Here is an 18,622-nt window from a genome sequence, read left to right as displayed (position 1 = left end):
CTTCCTGGTTCTAGTCAGGACTAATGTGATGGTACTTCCTGGTTCTAGTCAGGACTAATGTGATGGTACTACCTGGTTCTAGTCAGGACTAATGTGATGGTACTTCCTGGTTCTAGTCAGGACTAATGTGATGGTACTTCCTGGTTCTAGTCAGGACTAATGTGATGGTACTTCCTGGTTCTAGTCAGGACTAATGTGGTGTACTTCCTGGTTCTAGTCAGGACTAATGTGATGGTACTTCCTGGTTCTAGTCAGGACTAATGTGATGGTACTACCTGGTTCTAGTCAGGACTAATGTGATGGTACTTCCTGGTTCTAGTCAGGACTAATGTGATGGTACTACCTGGTTCTAGTCAGGACTAATGTGATGGTACTTCCTGGTTCTAGTCAGGACTAATGTGGTGTACTTCCTGGTTCTAGTCAGGACTAATGTGATGGTACTTCCTGGTTCTAGTCAGGACTAATGTGGTGTACTTCCTGGTTCTAGTCAGGACTAATGTGATGGTACTTCCTGGTTCTAGTCAGGACTAATGTGATGGTACTACCTGGTTCTAGTCAGGACTAATGTGATGGTACTTCCTGGTTCTAGTCAGGACTAATGTGATGGTACTTCCTGGTTCTAGTCAGGACTAATGTGATGGTACTTCCTGGTTCTAGTCAGGACTAATGTGATGGTACTTCCTGGTTCTAGTCAGGACTAATGTGATGGTACTTCCTGGTTCTAGTCAGGACTAATGTGATGGTTCTTCCTGGTTCTAGTCAGGACTAATGTGATGGTACTTCCTGGTTCTAGTCAGGACTAATGTGATGGTTCTTCCTGGTTCTAGTCAGGACTAATGTGATGGTACTTCCTGGTTCTAATCAGGACTAATGTGATGGTACTTCCTGGTTCTGGTCAGGACTAATGTGATGGTACTTCCTGGTTCTAGTCAGGACTAATGTGGTGTACTCCCTTGTTCTAGTCAGGACTAATGTGATGGTACCTCCTGGTTCTAGTCAGGACTAATGTGATGGTACTTCCTGGTTCTAGTCAGGACTAATGTGATGGTACTTCCTGGTTCTAGTCAGGACTAATGTGATGGTACTTCCTGGTTCTAGTCAGGACTAATGTGATGGTACTTCCTGGTTCTAGTCAGGACTAATGTGATGGTACTTCCTGGTTCTAATCAGGACTAATGTGATGGTACTTCCTGGTTCTGGTCAGGACTAATGTGATGGTACTTCCTGGTTCTAGTCAGGACTAATGTGGTGTACTTCCTGGTTCTAGTCAGGACTAATGTGATGGTACTTCCTGGTTCTAGTCAGGACTAATGTGATGGTACTACCTGGTTCTAGTCAGGACTAATGTGATGGTACTTCCTGGTTCTAGTCAGGACTAATGTGATGGTACTTCCTGGTTCTAGTCAGGACTAATGTGATGGTACTTCCTGGTTCTAGTCAGGACTAATGTGGTGTACTTCCTGGTTCTAGTCAGGACTAATGTGATGGTACTTCCTGGTTCTAGTCAGGACTAATGTGATGGTACTACCTGGTTCTAGTCAGGACTAATGTGATGGTACTTCCTGGTTCTAGTCAGGACTAATGTGATGGTACTTCCTGGTTCTAGTCAGGACTAATGTGATGGTACTTCCTGGTTCTAGTCAGGACTAATGTGGTGTACTTCCTGGTTCTAGTCAGGACTAATGTGATGGTACTTCCTGGTTCTAGTCAGGACTAATGTGATGGTACTACCTGGTTCTAGTCAGGACTAATGTGATGGTACTTCCTGGTTCTAGTCAGGACTAATGTGATGGTACTACCTGGTTCTAGTCAGGACTAATGTGATGGTACTTCCTGGTTCTAGTCAGGACTAATGTGGTGTACTTCCTGGTTCTAGTCAGGACTAATGTGATGGTACTTCCTGGTTCTAGTCAGGACTAATGTGGTGTACTTCCTGGTTCTAGTCAGGACTAATGTGATGGTACTTCCTGGTTCTAGTCAGGACTAATGTGATGGTACTACCTGGTTCTAGTCAGGACTAATGTGATGGTACTTCCTGGTTCTAGTCAGGACTAATGTGATGGTACTTCCTGGTTCTAGTCAGGACTAATGTGATGGTACTTCCTGGTTCTAGTCAGGACTAATGTGATGGTACTTCCTGGTTCTAGTCAGGACTAATGTGATGGTACTTCCTGGTTCTAGTCAGGACTAATGTGATGGTTCTTCCTGGTTCTAGTCAGGACTAATGTGATGGTACTTCCTGGTTCTAATCAGGACTAATGTGATGGTACTTCCTGGTTCTGGTCAGGACTAATGTGATGGTACTTCCTGGTTCTAGTCAGGACTAATGTGGTGTACTCCCTTGTTCTAGTCAGGACTAATGTGATGGTACTTCCTGGTTCTAGTCAGGACTAATGTGATGGTACTTCCTGGTTCTAGTCAGGACTAATGTGATGGTACTTCCTGGTTCTAGTCAGGACTAATGTGATGGTACTTCCTGGTTCTAGTCAGGACTAATGTGATGGTACTTCCTGGTTCTAGTCAGGACTAATGTGATGGTACTTCCTGGTTCTAGTCAGGACTAATGTGATGGTACTTCCTGGTTCTAGTCAGGACTAATGTGATGGTACTTCCTGGTTCTAGTCAGGACTAATGTGATGGTACTTCCTGGTTCTAGTCAGGACCCGAGCAGCAGCGTTCTGGATGAACTGCAGCTGTTTTACAGCTCGTTTGGAGAGACCAGTGAGCGGCCGTTACAGTCTAATCTACTGGAGACAAACGCATGGATAAGTCTCTCTAAATCTGGTTTTGACACTATATTTTTGATTTTGGCAATGTTTTTTAGATGTTAAAAAGCTGCTGTTATTGATTTGATGTGTTAAAGTTCAATTATTACCCCCAGATTTATAACTTGGTTTGTAGGTTTTAGAGCGAGTAGTGTAAATAGTGCGAATATTGTGAATATTGTGAATATTATGAATATTGTGAATATTATGAATATTCCTGACTCTTTCGGGTCCAGGTTTGAGTACTCTGCGCATGCGCACTCGGCCTGTCTCAGTTTGAATGGAGGCCCCCCAGAGCCTCCGCCGCGCGCGTCTTCAGCAGCATCCGCGGCCCTGAGCGCACCGCCCTGCCGCATCTGCCGCATCTGCCGCATCCGCCGCATCCTTCATCCTCCGCCGCAGGCACGGGGGCACGCGCGGCAGGCGGGCGGCACGCGCGGCACACGCGGCACAGGCGGAGGAGACATGCTTTGTGACGCTAAGGGCAAAGATGAGCGCAAAAACCGGAACGTTCTCCGCGCGTCGTGGAAACGCGAGCGGGACAATGACGCGTCCAGTGTTTGCGCGCGTCAGGATGCCGCCTCCCCTCCGCGCGTCTTCCTCTCGCCGCACAGCCCTCCGTCTCCTCCCGGATCCGCTCCGATCCGCGGCGTCATGGCGGAGAACAACAGCGGCGGCGGCGCGAACAATGCCGCGGTCACGGCGCGGCGGCCGCAGGACGACAGCGCGGCAAAGAAGCACCGAGTGTCCGCGGAAAAGGTACCGCTGTCCCGCGCGTGTCATTGAGAGCGGGCCCCGCGTGCGCGCGCGCGGACACGAGACAGACGAAAACACAAACCGGGACAGAACGGGTCAAACCGGGACAGAAAGGGCCTTAACGGAGCGCGTCTGAGCTTTGTCTGACGCGCACGGGCCTGGTCCTGGTCCTGGTCCTGGTCCTGGTCCTGGTCCTGGTCCTGGTCCTGGTCCTGATCCTGGTCATGGTCCTGGTCCTGGTCCTGGTCCTGGTCCTGGTCCTGATCCTGGTCCTGGTCCTGGTCCTGGTCCTGGTCCTGGTCCTGATCCTGGTCATGGTCCTGGTCCTGGTCCTGGTCCTGGTCCTGGTCCTGATCCTGGTCCTGGTCCTGGTCCTGGTCCTGGTCCTGGTCCTGGTCCTGGTCCTGGTCCTGGTCCTGGTCCTGATCCTGATCCTGGTCCTGGTCCTGGTCCTGGTCCTGGTCCTGGTCCTGGTCCTGGTCCTGGTCCTGGTCCTGGTCCTGGTCCAGTTTGATTTAACGTTTCATTCGTCGACTATAAAATGATCTTTTCTTTGTATTTGTTGTTTGGATGTTTTTGTCCTGAAGCTCTGAAGGTTTGAACCGTTAAAGAGTCAAGAGTTTAAACTTTTCATCGCCATCATGAGACCAAACATGAAATATATTTGATAATTTATCACCAATTAAACAAACACAACTAAATTTAAGACTGGATTAGTCCAGGACTAAACCAGGACTAAACCAGGTCTAAACCAGGACTAAACCAGGTCTAAACCAGGACTAAACCAGGTCTAAACCAGGTCTAAACCAGGACTAAACCAGGTCTAAACCAGGTCTAAACCAGGTCTAAACCAGGACTAAACCAGGACTAAACCAGGACTAAACCAGGACTAAACCAGGTCTAAACCAGGTCTAAACCAGGTCTAAACCAGGTCTAACACTAAAGCCGATCCATCACTTGATAATGATTCATTTCAGTTTTTGTACATTTCATTTGTTTCCAGACATTTCACCATCAAAAAAAAAATCATCACATTGAGTTTGGTCAAATATAATAAAACATTATCTGTATTTTCAATGAATTGTTTCTAAATGTCTCATAAATTGGGCCAATGGTTCAAACAGCAGGAGAGACCAGGCACAGCCCTGTCTGACCCCTCTGTCCAGAGTCTGTCATGTGACCAGTGATTTTAAGTCTTGATGTTGGACCATCGTAAAGAGCCTCAATATGTTTTATAATTAAATCATCCATTTTAAATTTGCTCATCACTTTAAATAAATAAGTCCAGACTTATTCTTCCATCTTTGTTTAGTTGTGTTTGTGTGTCTCATTTTGTGTAAAGATGGTCTTATGTCCTCTTGTGTGTGTCTCATTGTGTGTAAAGATGGTCTTATGTCCTCTTGTGTGTGTCTCTTTGTGTGTAAAGATGGTCTTATGTCCTCTTGTGTGTGTCTCTTTGTGTGTAAAGATGGTCTTATGTCCTCTTGTGTGTGTCTCTTTGTGTGTAAAGATGGTCTTATGTCCTCTTGTGTGTGTCTCATTGTGTGTAAAGATGGTCTTATGTCCTCTTGTGTGTGTCTCTTTGTGTGTAAAGATGGTCTTATGTCCTCTTGTGTGTGTCTCTTTGTGTGTAAAGATGGTCTTATGTCGTCTTGTGTGTGTCTCTTTGTGTGTAAAGATGGTCTTATGTCCTCTTGTGTGTGTCTCTTTGTGTGTAAAGATGGTCTTATGTCGTCTTGTGTGTGTCTCATTGTGTGTAAAGATGGTCTTATGTCCTCTTGTGTGTGTCTCTTTGTGTGTAAAGATGGTCTTAAGTCCTCTTGTGTGTGTCTCTATGTGTGTAAAGATGGTCTTATGTCGTCTTGTGTGTGTCTCATTGTGTGTAAAGATGGTCTTATGTCTCTTGTGTGTGTCTCATTGTGTGTAAAGATGGTCTTATGTCCTCTTGTGTGTGTCTCATTGTGTGTAAAGATGGTCTTATGTCCTCTTGTGTCTTTGTGGATTCAGTTTGGGAGGATTTGTTGAGATAGTCTCTATGAGGCACAGTCCAGTCGCTCCTTCCCTTCTTGAGGTCTCAGGGATATGATGGCTTTAGAGCTTTATAACACTCTGAGGTGTGTCTTTAGAGCTTTATACCACTCTGAGGTGTTTCTTTAGAGTTTTATAGCACTCTGAGGTGTGACTTTAGAGCTTTATAGCACTCTGAGTTGTGTCTTTAGAGCTTTATAGCACTCTGAGGTGTGTCTTTAGAGCTTTATACACTCTGAGATGTGTTTTTAGAGCTTTATAAGGCTCTGAGGTGTGTTTTAGAGCTTTATACCGCTCTGAGGTGTGTCTTTAGAGCTTTATTCCTCTCTGAGGTGTGTCTTTAGAGTTTTATAGCACTCTGAGGTGTGTCTTTAGAGCTTTATACACTCTGAGGTGTGTCTTTAGAGCCTTATACCACTCTGAGGTGTGTCTTTAGAGCTTTATACCGCTCTGAGGTGTGTCTTTAGAGCTTTATACAGTCTGAGGTGTGTCTTTAGAGCTTTATACCACTCTGAGGTGTGTCTTTAGAGCTTTATACCACTCTGAGGTGTTTCTTTAGAGTTTTATAGCACTCTGAGGTGTGACTTTAGAGCTTTATAGCACTCTGAGTTGTGTCTTTAGAGCTTTATAGCACTCTGAGGTGTGTCTTTAGAGCTTTATACACTCTGAGATGTGTTTTTAGAGCTTTATAAGGCTCTGAGGTGTGTTTTAGAGCTTTATACCGCTCTGATGTGTGTCTTTAGAGCTTTATACACTCTGAGGTGTGTCTTTAGAGCTTTATAACACTCTGAGGTGTGTCTTTAGAGCTTTATACCACTCTGAGGTGTGTCTTTAGAGCTTTATACACTCTGAGGTGTGTCTTTAGAGCTTTATACCACTATGAGGTGTGTCTTTAGAGCTTAATACACTCTGAGGTGTGTCTTTAGAGCTTTATACACTCTGAGGTGTGTCTTTAGAGCTTTATAACACTCTGAGGTGTGTCTTTAGAGCTTAATACAGTCTGAGGTGTGTCTTTAGAGCTTTATACCACTCTGAGGTGTGTCTTTAGAGCTTTATAACACTCTGAGGTGTTTCTTTAGAGTTTTATAGCACTCTGAGGTGTGACTTTAGAGCTTTATAGCACTCTGAGTTGTGTCTTTAGAGCTTTATAGCACTCTGAGGTGTGTCTTTAGAGCTTTATACACTCTGAGGTGTGTCTTTAGAGCTTTATACACTCTGAGATGTGTTTTTAGAGCTTTATAAGGCTCTGAGGTGTGTTTTAGAGCTTTATACCGCTCTGAGGTGTGTCTTTAGAGCTTTATTCCTCTCTGAGGTGTGTCTTTAGAGCTTTATACCACTCTGAGGTGTGTCTTTAGAGCTTAAGACACTCTGAGGTGTGTCTTTAGAGCTTTAAAACGCTCTGAGGTGTGTCTTTAGAGCTTTATACAGTCTGAGGTGTGTCTTTAGAGCTTTATACACTCTGAGATGTGTTTTTAGAGCTTTATAAGGCTCTGAGGTGTGTTTTAGAGCTTTATACCACTCTGAGGTGTGTCTTTAGAGCTTTATTCCTCTCTGAGGTGTGTCTTTAGAGCTTTATACCACTCTGAGGTGTGTCTTTAGAGCTTAATACACTCTGAGGTGTGTCTTTAGAGCTTTATACACTCTGAGGTGTGTCTTTAGAGCTTTATACAGCTCTGAGGTGTCTCTTTAGAGCTTTATACCGCTCTGAGGTGTGTCTTTAGAGTTTTATAACGCTCTGAGGTGTGTCTTTAGGGCTTTATACAATCTGAGGTGTGTCTTTAGAGCTTTATACCACTCTGAGGTGTGTCTTTAGAGCTTTATACAGCTCTGAGGTGTGTCTTTAGAGCTTTATAACGCTCTGAGGTGTGTCTTTAGAGCTTTATACAGTCTGAGGTGTATCTTTAGAGCTTTATACCACTCTGAGGTGTGTCTTTAGAGCTTTATACCACTCTGAGGTGTTTATTTAGAGTTTTATAGCACTCTGAGGTGTGACTTTAGAGCTTTATAGCACTCTGAGGTGTGTCTTTAGAGCTTTATACACTCTGAGGTGTGTCTTTAGAGCTTTATACACTATGAGGTGTGTCTTTAGAGCTTTATACCACTATGAGGTGTGTCTTTAGAGCTTTATACAGTCTGAGGTGTGTCTTTAGAGCTTTATACAGTCTGAGGTGTGTCTTTAGAGCTTTATAACGCTCTGAGGTGTGTCTTTAGAGCTTTATACAGCTCTGAGGTGTGTCTTTAGAGTTTTATAACGCTCTGAGGTGTGTCTTTAGGGCTTTATACAATCTGAGGTGTGTCTTTAGAGCTTTATACCACTCTGAGGTGTGTCTTTAGAGCTTTATACAGCTCTGAGGTGTGTCTTTAGAGCTTTATAACGCTCTGAGGTGTGTCTTTAGAGCTTTATACAGTCTGAGGTGTATCTTTAGAGCTTTATACCACTCTGAGGTGTGTCTTTAGAGCTTTATACCACTCTGAGGTGTTTATTTAGAGTTTTATAGCACTCTGAGGTGTGACTTTAGAGCTTTATAGCACTCTGAGGTGTGTCTTTAGAGCTTTATACACTCTGAGGTGTGTCTTTAGAGCTTTATACACTATGAGGTGTGTCTTTAGAGCTTTATACCACTATGAGGTGTGTCTTTAGAGCTTTATACAGTCTGAGGTGTGTCTTTAGAGCTTTATACACTCTGAGGTGTGTCTTTAGAGCTTTATAACGCTCTGAGGTGTGTCTTTAGAGCTTTATAACGCTCTGAGGTGTGTCTTTAGAGCTTTATACAGCTCTGAGGTGTGTCTTTAGAGCTTTATAACGCTCTGAGGTGTGTCTTTAGAGCTTTATAACGCTCTGAGGTGTGTCTTTAGAGCTTTATACAGTCTGAGGTGTGTCTTTAGAGCTTTATACAGTCTGAGGTGTGTTTTCAGAGCTTTATACATTCTGAGGTGTGTCTTTAGAGCTTTATACCACTCTGAAGTGTTTCTTTAGAGTTTTATAGCACTCTGAGTTGTGTCTTTAGAGCTTTATAGCACTCTGAGGTGTGTCTTTAGAGCTTTATAGCACTCTGAGTTGTGTCTTTAGAGCTTTATAGCACTCTGAGGTGTGTCTTTAGAGCTTTATACACTCTGAGATGTGTTTTTAGAGCTTTATAAGGCTCTGAGGTGTGTTTTAGAGCTTTATACCGCTCTGAGGTGTGTCTTTAGAGCTTTATTCCTCTCTGAGGTGTGTCTTTAGAGTTTTATAGCACTCTGAGGTGTGTCTTTAGAGCTTTATAGCACTCTGAGGTGTCTCTTTAGATCTTTATACACTCTGAGGTGTGTCTTTAGAGCCTTACACCACTCTGAGGTGTGTCTTTAGAGCTTTATACCGCTCTGAGGTGTGTCTTTAGAGCTTTATACCACTCTGAGGTGTTTCTTTAGAGTTTTATAGCACTCTGAGGTGTGACTTTAGAGCTCTATAGCACTCTGAGTTGTGTCTTTAGAGCTTTATAGCACTCTGAGGTGTGTCTTTAGAGCTTTATACACTCTGAGATGTGTTTTTAGAGCTTTATAAGGCTCTGAGGTGTGTTTTAGAGCTTTATACCGCTCTGAGGTGTGTCTTTAGAGCTTTATTCCTCTCTGAGGTGTGTCTTTAGAGCTTTATACCACTCTGAGGTGTGTCTTTAGAGCTTAATACACTCTGAGGTGTGTCTTTAGAGCTTTATACAGCTCTTAGGTGTGTCTTTAGAGCTTTATACACTCTGAGGTGTGTCTTTAGAGCTTTATACAGCTCTGAGGTGTCTCTTTAGAGCTTTATACCGCTCTGAGGTGTGTCTTTAAAGCTTTATAACGCTCTGAGGTGTGTCTTTAGAGCTTTATACAGTCTGAGGTGTGTCTTTAGAGCTTTATAACGCTCTGAGGTGTGTCTTTAGAGCTTTATACAGTCTGAGGTGTGTCTTTAGAGCTTTATAACGCTCTGAGGTGTGTCTTTAGAGCTTTATAACGCTCTGAGGTGTATCTTTAGAGCTTTATATCACTCTGAGGTGTGTCTTTAGAGCTTTATACCACTCTGAGGTGTTTCTTTAGAGTTTTATAGCACTCTGAGGTGTGACTTTAGAGCTTTATAGCACTCTGAGTTGTGTCTTTAGAGCTTTATAGCACTCTGAGGTGTGTCTTTAGAGCTTTATACACTCTGAGATGTGTTTTTATAGCTTTATAAGGCTCTGAGGTGTGTTTTAGAGCTTTATACCGCTCTGAGGTGTGTCTTTAGAGCTTTATTCCTCTCTGAGGTGTGTCTTTAGAGTTTTATAGCACTCTGAGGTGTGTCTTTAGAGCTTTATAACACTCTGATGTGTCTCTTTAGAGCTTTATACACTCTGAGGTGTGTCTTTAGAGCCTTATACCACTCTGAGGTGTGTCTTTAGAGCTTTATACCGCTCTGAGGTGTGTCTTTAGAGCTTTATAACGCTCTGAGGTGTGTCTTTAGAGCTTTATAACGCTCTGAGGTGTGTCTTTAGAGCTTTATACAGTCTGAGGTGTGTCTTTAGAGCTTTATAACGCTCTGAGGTGTGTCTTTAGAGCTTTATACAGCTCTGAGGTGTGTCTTTAGAGTTTTATAACGCTCTGAGGTGTGTCTTTAGAGCTTTATACCACTCTGAGGTGTGTCTTTAGAGCTTTATACAGCTCTGAGGTGTGTCTTTAGAGCTTTATAACGCTCTGAGGTGTGTCTTTAGAGCTTTATAACACTCTGAGGTGTTTCTTTAGAGTTTTATAGCACTCTGAGGTGTGACTTTAGAGCTTTATAGCACTCTGAGTTGTGTCTTTAGAGCTTTATAGCACTCTGAGGTGTGTCTTTAGAGCTTTATACACTCTGAGGTGTGTCTTTAGAGCTTTATACACTCTGAGATGTGTTTTTAGAGCTTTATAAGGCTCTGAGGTGTGTCTTTAGAGCTTTATTCCTCTCTGAGGTGTGTCTTTAGAGCTTTATACCACTCTGAGGTGTGTCTTTAGAGCTTTATTCCTCTCTGAGGTGTGTCTTTAGAGCTTTATACCACTCTGAGGTGTGTCTTTAGAGCTTTATTCCTCTCTGAGGTGTGTCTTTAGAGCTTTATACCGCTCTGAGGTGTGTCTTTAGAGCTTTATTCCTCTCTGAGGTGTGTCTTTAGAGCTTTATACCACTCTGAGGTGTGTCTTTAGAGCTTTATACACTCTGAGGTGTGTCTTTAGAGCTTTATACAGCTCTGAGGTGTCTCTTTAGAGCTTTATACCGCTCTGAGGTGTGTCTTTAGAGCTTTAAAACGCTCTGAGGTGTGTCTTTAGAGCTTTATACAGTCTGAGGTGTGTCTTTAGAGCTTTATACACTCTGAGATGTGTTTTTAGAGCTTTATAAGGCTCTGAGGTGTGTTTTAGAGCTTTATACCGCTCTGAGGTGTGTCTTTAGAGCTTTATTCCTCTCTGAGGTGTGTCTTTAGAGCTTTATACCACTCTGAGGTGTGTCTTTAGAGCTTAATACACTCTGAGGTGTGTCTTTAGAGCTTTATACACTCTGAGGTGTGTCTTTAGAGCTTTATACAGCTCTGAGGTGTCTCTTTAGAGCTTTATACCGCTCTGAGGTGTGTCTTTAGAGCTTTAAAACGCTCTGAGGTGTGTCTTTAGAGCTTTATACTACTATGAGGTGTGTCTTTAGAGCTTTATAACGCTCTGAGGTGTGTCTTTAGAGCTTTATACCAATCTGAGGTGTGTCTTTAGAGCTTTATAACGCTCTGAGGTGTGTCTTTAGAGCTTTATACAGTCTGAGGTGTGTCTTTAGAGCTTTATACACTCTGAGGTGTGTCTTTAGAGCTTTATACCACTATGAGGTGTGTCTTTAGAGCTTTATAACGCTCTGAGGTGTGTCTTTAGAGCTTTATACACTCTGAGGTGTGTCTTTAGAGCTTTATACCACTCTGAGGTGTTTCTTTAGAGTTTTATAGCACTCTGAGGTGTGACTTTAGAGCTTTATAGCACTCTGAGTTGTGTCTTTAGAGCTTTATAGCACTCTGAGGTGTGTCTTTAGAGCTTTATACACTCTGAGATGTGTTTTTAGAGCTTTATAAGGCTCTGAGGTGTGTTTTAGAGCTTTATACCGCTCTGAGGTGTGTCTTTAGAGCTTTATTCCTCTCTGAGGTGTGTCTTTAGAGTTTTATAGCACTCTGAGGTGTGTCTTTAGAGCTTTATAACACTCTGAGGTGTGTCTTTAGAGCTTTATACCGCTCTGAGGTGTGTCTTTAGAGCTTTATACCGCTCTGAGGTGTGTCTTTAGAGCTTTATACCGCTCTGAGGTGTGTCTTTAGAGCCTTATACCACTCTGAGGTGTTTCTTTAGAGTTTTATAGCACTCTGAGGTGTGACTTTAGAGCTCTATAGCACTCTGAGTTGTGTCTTTAGAGCTTTATAGCACTCTGAGGTGTGTCTTTAGAGCTTTATTCCTCTCTGAGGTGTGTCTTTAGAGTTTTATAGCACTCTGAGGTGTGTCTTTAGAGCCTTATACCACTCTGAGGTGTTTCTTTAGAGTTTTATAGCACTCTGAGGTGTGACTTTAGAGCTTTATAGCACTCTGAGGTGTGTCTTTAGAGCTTTATACACTCTGAGATGTGTTTTTAGAGCTTTATAAGGCTCTGAGGTGTGTTTTAGAGCTTTATACCGCTCTGAGGTGTGTCTTTAGAGCTTTATTCCTCTCTGAGGTGTGTCTTTAGAGCTTAATACACTCTGAGGTGTGTCTTTAGAGCTTTATACCGCTCTGAGGTGTGTCTTTAGAGCTTTATACAGCTCTGAGGTGTCTCTTTAGAGCTTTATACAGTCTGAGGTGTGTCTTTAGAGTTTTATAGCACTCTGAGTTGTGTCTTTAGTTACTAAACCTGGACTAAACCAGGTCTAAACCCGGACTAAACCAGGACTAAACCAGGACTAAACCAGGACTAAACCAGGTCTAAACCTGGACTAAACCAGGTCTAAACCAGGACTAAACCAGTTCTAAACCAGGTCTAAACCAGGACTAAAGGAGGACTAAACCAGGACAAAACCAGGTCTAAACCAGGTGTAAACCAGGACTAAACCTGGACTAAACCAGGACTAAACCAGGTCTAAACCAGGACAAAACCAGGTCTAAACCAGGACTAAACCAGGATTAAACCAGGACTAAACCAGGACTAAACCAGGACTAAACCAGGTCTAAACCCGGACTAAACCAGGACTAAACCAGGACTAAACCAGGTCTAAACCAGGACTAAACCAGGAGTAAAACAGGTCTAAACCAGGACTAAACCAGGACTAAACCAGGACTAAACCAGGACTAAACCTGGACTAAACCAGGACTAAACCAGGTCTAAACCTGGACTAAACCAGGTCTAAACCAGGACTAAACCTGGACTAAACCAGGTCTAAACCAGGACTAAACCAGGACTAAACCAGGACTAAACCAGGTCTAAACCAGGACTAAACCAGGACTAAACCTGGACTAAACCAGGACTAAACCAGGTCTAAACCTGGACTAAACCAGGTCTAAACCAGGACTAAACCTGGACTAAACAAGAGCTAAACCAGGACTAAACCAGGTCTAAACCAGGACTAAACCAGGACTAAACCAGGTCTAAACCAGGACTAAACCAGGACTAAACCAGGTCTAAACCAGGACTAAACCAGGACTAAACCAGGTCTAAACCAGGACTAAACCAGGTCTAAACCTGGACTAAACCAGGACTAAACCAGGACTAAACCAGGTGTAAACCAGGACTAAACCAGGATTAAACCAGGACCAAACCAGAGCTAAACCAGGACTAAACCAGGACTAAACCAGAGCTAAACCAGGACTAAACCAGGACTAAACCAGGTCTAAACCAGGACAAAACCAGGTCTAAACCAGGACTAAACCAGGACTAAACCAGGATTAAACCAGGACCAAACCAGGAATAAACCAGGACTAAACCTGGACTAAACCAGAGCTAAACCAGGACTAAACCAGGACTAAACCAGGTCTAAACCAGGACAAAACCAGGTCTAAACCAGGACTAAACCAGGATTAAACCAGGACTAAACCAGGACTAAACCTGGACTAAACCAGGTCTAAACCTGGACTAAACCAGGACTAAACCAGCTCTAAACCTGGACTAAACCTGGACTAAACCAGGACTAAACCAGGACTAAACCAGGTCTAAACCCGGACTAAACCAGGACTAAACCAGGACTAAACCAGGTCTAAACCAGGACTAAACCAGGACTAAAACAGGACTAAACCATGTCTAAACCCGGACTAAACCAGGACTAAACCAGGACTAAACCAGGTCTAAACCAGGACTAAACCAGGACTAAACCTGGACTAAACCAGGACTAAACCAGGTCTAAACCTGGACTAAACCAGGTCTAAACCAGGACTAAACCAGGTCTAAACCAGGTCTAAACCAGGACTAAACCAGGACTAAACCTGGACTAAACAAGAGCTAAACCAGGACTAAACCAGGACTAAACCAGGTCTAAACCAGGACAAAACCAGGATTAAACCAGGACCAAACCAGGAATAAACCAGGACTAAACCTGGACTAAACCAGAGCTAAACCAGGACTAAACCAGGACTAAACCAGGTCTAAACCAGGACAAAACCAGGTCTAAACCAGGACTAAACCAGGATTAAACCAGGACTAAACCAGGACTAAACCTGGACTAAACCAGAGCTAAACCAGGACTAAACCAGGACTAAACCAGGTCTAAACCCGGACTAAACCAGGACTAAACCAGGACTAAACCAGGTCTAAACCAGGACTAAACCAGGACTAAAACAGGACTAAACCATGTCTAAACCCGGACTAAACCAGGACTAAACCAGGACTAAACCAGGTCTAAACCAGGACTAAACCAGGACTAAACCTGGACTAAACCAGGACTAAACCAGGTCTAAACCTGGACTAAACCAGGTCTAAACCAGGACTAAACCTGGACTAAACAAGAGCTAAACCAGGACTAAACCAGGACTAAACCAGGTCTAAACCAGGACTAAACCAGGACTAAAGCAGGTCTAAACCAGGTCTAAACCAGGACTAAAGCAGGTCTAAACCAGGTCTAAACCAGGACTAAACCAGGACTAAACCAGGTCTAAACCAGGACTAAACCAGGACTAAACCAGGTCTAAACCAGGACTAAACCAGGACTAAACCAGGTCTAAACCTGGACTAAACCAGGACTAAACCAAGACTAAACCAGGTGTAAACCTGGACTAAACCAGGTCTAAACCAGGACTAAACCAGGATTAAACCAGGACTAAACCAGAGCTAAACCAGGACTAAACCAGGACTAAACCAGGTCTAAACCAGGACAAAACCAGGTCTAAACCAGGACTAAACCAGAGCTAAACCAGGACTAAACCAGGATTAAACCAGGACCAAACCAGGAATAAACCAGGACCAAACCAGGAATAAACCAGGACTAAACCTGGACTAAATCAGAGCTAAACCAGGACTAAACCAAGACTAAACCAGGTCTAAACCAGGACAAAACCAGGTCTAAACCAGGATTAAACCAGGACTAAACCACGACTAAACCTGGACTAAACCAGAGCTAAACCAGGACTAAACCAGGACTAAACCAGGTCCAAACCAGGACTAAACCAGGTCTAAACCTGGACTAAACCAGGACTAAACCAGCTCTAAACCTGGACTAAACCTGGACTAAACCAGGACTAAACCAGGACTAAACCAGGTCTAAACCCGGACTAAACCAGGACTAAACCAGGACTAAACCAGGTCTAAACCAGGACTAAACCAGGACTAAAACAGGACTAAACCAGGACTAAACCTGGACTAAACCAGGACTAAACCAGGTCTAAACCAGGACAAAACCAGGTCTAAACCAGGACTAAACCAGGATTAAACCAGGACTAAACCAGGACTAAACCTGGACTAAACCAGAGCTAAACCAGGACTAAACCAGGACTAAACCAGGTCTAAACCCGGACTAAACCAGGACTAAACCAGGACTAAACCAGGTCTAAACCAGGACTAAACCAGGACTAAAACAGGACTAAACCATGTCTAAACCCGGACTAAACCAGGACTAAACCAGGACTAAACCAGGTCTAAACCAGGACTAAACCAGGACTAAACCTGGACTAAACCAGGACTAAACCAGGTCTAAACCTGGACTAAACCAGGTCTAAACCAGGACTAAACCTGGACTAAACAAGAGCTAAACCAGGACTAAACCAGGACTAAACCAGGTCTAAACCAGGACTAAACCAGGACTAAAGCAGGTCTAAACCAGGTCTAAACCAGGACTAAAGCAGGTCTAAACCAGGTCTAAACCAGGACTAAACCAGGACTAAACCAGGTCTAAACCAGGACTAAACCAGGACTAAACCAGGTCTAAACCAGGACTAAACCAGGACTAAACCAGGTCTAAACCTGGACTAAACCAGGACTAAACCAAGACTAAACCAGGTGTAAACCTGGACTAAACCAGGTCTAAACCAGGACTAAACCAGGATTAAACCAGGACTAAACCAGAGCTAAACCAGGACTAAACCAGGACTAAACCAGGTCTAAACCAGGACAAAACCAGGTCTAAACCAGGACTAAACCAGAGCTAAACCAGGACTAAACCAGGATTAAACCAGGACCAAACCAGGAATAAACCAGGACCAAACCAGGAATAAACCAGGACTAAACCTGGACTAAATCAGAGCTAAACCAGGACTAAACCAAGACTAAACCAGGTCTAAACCAGGACAAAACCAGGTCTAAACCAGGATTAAACCAGGACTAAACCACGACTAAACCTGGACTAAACCAGAGCTAAACCAGGACTAAACCAGGACTAAACCAGGTCCAAACCAGGACTAAACCAGGTCTAAACCTGGACTAAACCTGGACTAAACCAGGACTAAACCAGGACTAAACCAGCTCTAAACCCGGACTAAACCAGGACTAAACCAGGACTAAACCAGGTCTAAACCAGGACTAAACCAGGACTAAAACAGGACTAAACCAGGACTAAACCTGGACTAAACCAGGACTAAACCAGGTCTAAACCAGGACAAAACCAGGTCTAAACCAGGACTAAACCAGGATTAAACCAGGACTAAACCAGGACTAAACCTGGACTAAACCAGAGCTAAACCAGGACTAAACCAGGACTAAACCAGGTCTAAACCCGGACTAAACCAGGACTAAAACAGGACTAAACCAGGACTAAACCTGGACTAAACCAGGACTAAACCAGGTCTAAACCAGGACAAAACCAGGTCTAAACCAGGACTAAACCAGGATTAAACCAGGACTAAACCAGGACTAAACCTGGACTAAACCAGAGGTAAACCAGGACTAAACCAGGACTAAACCAGGTCTAAACCCGGACTAAACCAGGACTAAACCAGGACTAAACCAGGTCTAAACCAGGACTAAACCAGGACTAAAACAGGACTAAACCATGTCTAAACCCGGACTAAACCAGGACTAAACCAGGACTAAACCAGGTCTAAACCAGGACTAAACCAGGACTAAACCTGGACTAAACCAGGACTAAACCAGGTCTAAACCTGGACTAAACCAGGTCTAAACCAGGACTAAACCAGGTCTAAACCAGGTCTAAACCAGGACTAAAGCAGGTCTAAACCAGGTCTAAACCAGGACTAAACCAGGACTAAACCTGGACTAAACCAGGTCTAAACCAGGACTAAACCAGGACTAAACCAGGACTAAACCAGGTCTAAACCAGGACTAAACCAGGACTAAACCTGGACTAAACCAGGACTAAACCAGGTCTAAACCTGGACTAAACCAGGTCTAAACCAGGACTAAACCTGGACTAAACAAGAGCTAAACCAGGACTAAACCAGGTCTAAACCAGGACTAAACCAGGACTAAACCAGGTCTAAACCAGGACTAAACCAGGACTAAACCAGGTCTAAACCAGGACTAAACCAGGACTAAACCAGGTCTAAACCAGGACTAAACCAGGTCTAAACCTGGACTAAACCAGGACTAAACCAGGACTAAACCAGGTGTAAACCTGGACTAAACCAGGTCTAAACCAGGACTAAACCAGCTCTAAACCCGGACTAAACCAGGACTAAACCAGGACTAAACCAGGTCTAAACCAGGACTAAACCAGGACTAAAACAGGACTAAACCAGGACTAAACCTGGACTAAACCAGGACTAAACCAGGTCTAAACCAGGACAAAACCAGGTCTAAACCAGGACTAAACCAGGATTAAACCAGGACTAAACCAGGACTAAACCTGGACTAAACCAGAGCTAAACCAGGACTAAACCAGGACTAAACCAGGTCTAAACCCGGACTAAACCAGGACTAAAACAGGACTAAACCAGGACTAAACCTGGACTAAACCAGGACTAAACCAGGTCTAAACCAGGACAAAACCAGGTCTAAACCAGGACTAAACCAGGATTAAACCAGGACTAAACCAGGACTAAACCTGGACTAAACCAGAGGTAAACCAGGACTAAACCAGGACTAAACCAGGTCTAAACCCGGACTAAACCAGGACTAAACCAGGACTAAACCAGGTCTAAACCAGGACTAAACCAGGACTAAAACAGGACTAAACCATGTCTAAACCCGGACTAAACCAGGACTAAACCAGGACTAAACCAGGTCTAAACCAGGACTAAACCAGGACTAAACCTGGACTAAACCAGGACTAAACCAGGTCTAAACCTGGACTAAACCAGGTCTAAACCAGGACTAAACCAGGACTAAACAAGAGCTAAACCAGGACTAAAGCAGGTCTAAACCAGGTCTAAACCAGGACTAAAGCAGGTCTAAACCAGGTCTAAACCAGGACTAAACCAGGACTAAACCTGGACTAAACCAGGTCTAAACCAGGACTAAACCAGGACTAAACCAGGACTAAACCAGGTCTAAACCAGGACTAAACCAGGACTAAACCTGGACTAAACCAGGACTAAACCAGGTCTAAACCTGGACTAAACCAGGTCTAAACCAGGACTAAACCTGGACTAAACAAGAGCTAAACCAGGACTAAACCAGGTCTAAACCAGGACTAAACCAGGACTAAACCAGGTCTAAACCAGGACTAAACCAGGACTAAACCAGGTCT

The 18,622-nt window shown here is 43.7% G+C and overlaps 1 protein-coding gene across 1 annotated transcript in view; it reads left to right on the top strand.

Annotated features, from left to right (window-relative positions):
* The first annotated feature begins 3,039 nt into the window (after positions 1-3,039).
* znf608 (zinc finger protein 608) overlaps positions 3,040-18,622 on the top strand; it is a 40,798-nt gene continuing 25,215 nt past the window's right edge. The window contains exon 1 of the mRNA XM_072432690.1: positions 3,040-3,524. Within this exon, the coding sequence (XP_072288791.1) occupies positions 3,231-3,524 (294 nt within the window). The 5' untranslated portion in view covers positions 3,040-3,230. The remainder of the gene's footprint in view (positions 3,525-18,622) is intronic.

This window comes from Eucyclogobius newberryi, unplaced genomic scaffold (assembly GCF_026437365.1).
Source record: "Eucyclogobius newberryi isolate DKJ021-1_F unplaced genomic scaffold, fEucNew1.0.hap1 SCAF_6, whole genome shotgun sequence".
Taxonomy (NCBI): domain Eukaryota; kingdom Metazoa; phylum Chordata; class Actinopteri; order Gobiiformes; family Gobiidae; genus Eucyclogobius; species Eucyclogobius newberryi.
Note: the sequence above shows the minus strand (reverse complement) of the source record. Positions and strands in the feature narration are given on the sequence as shown.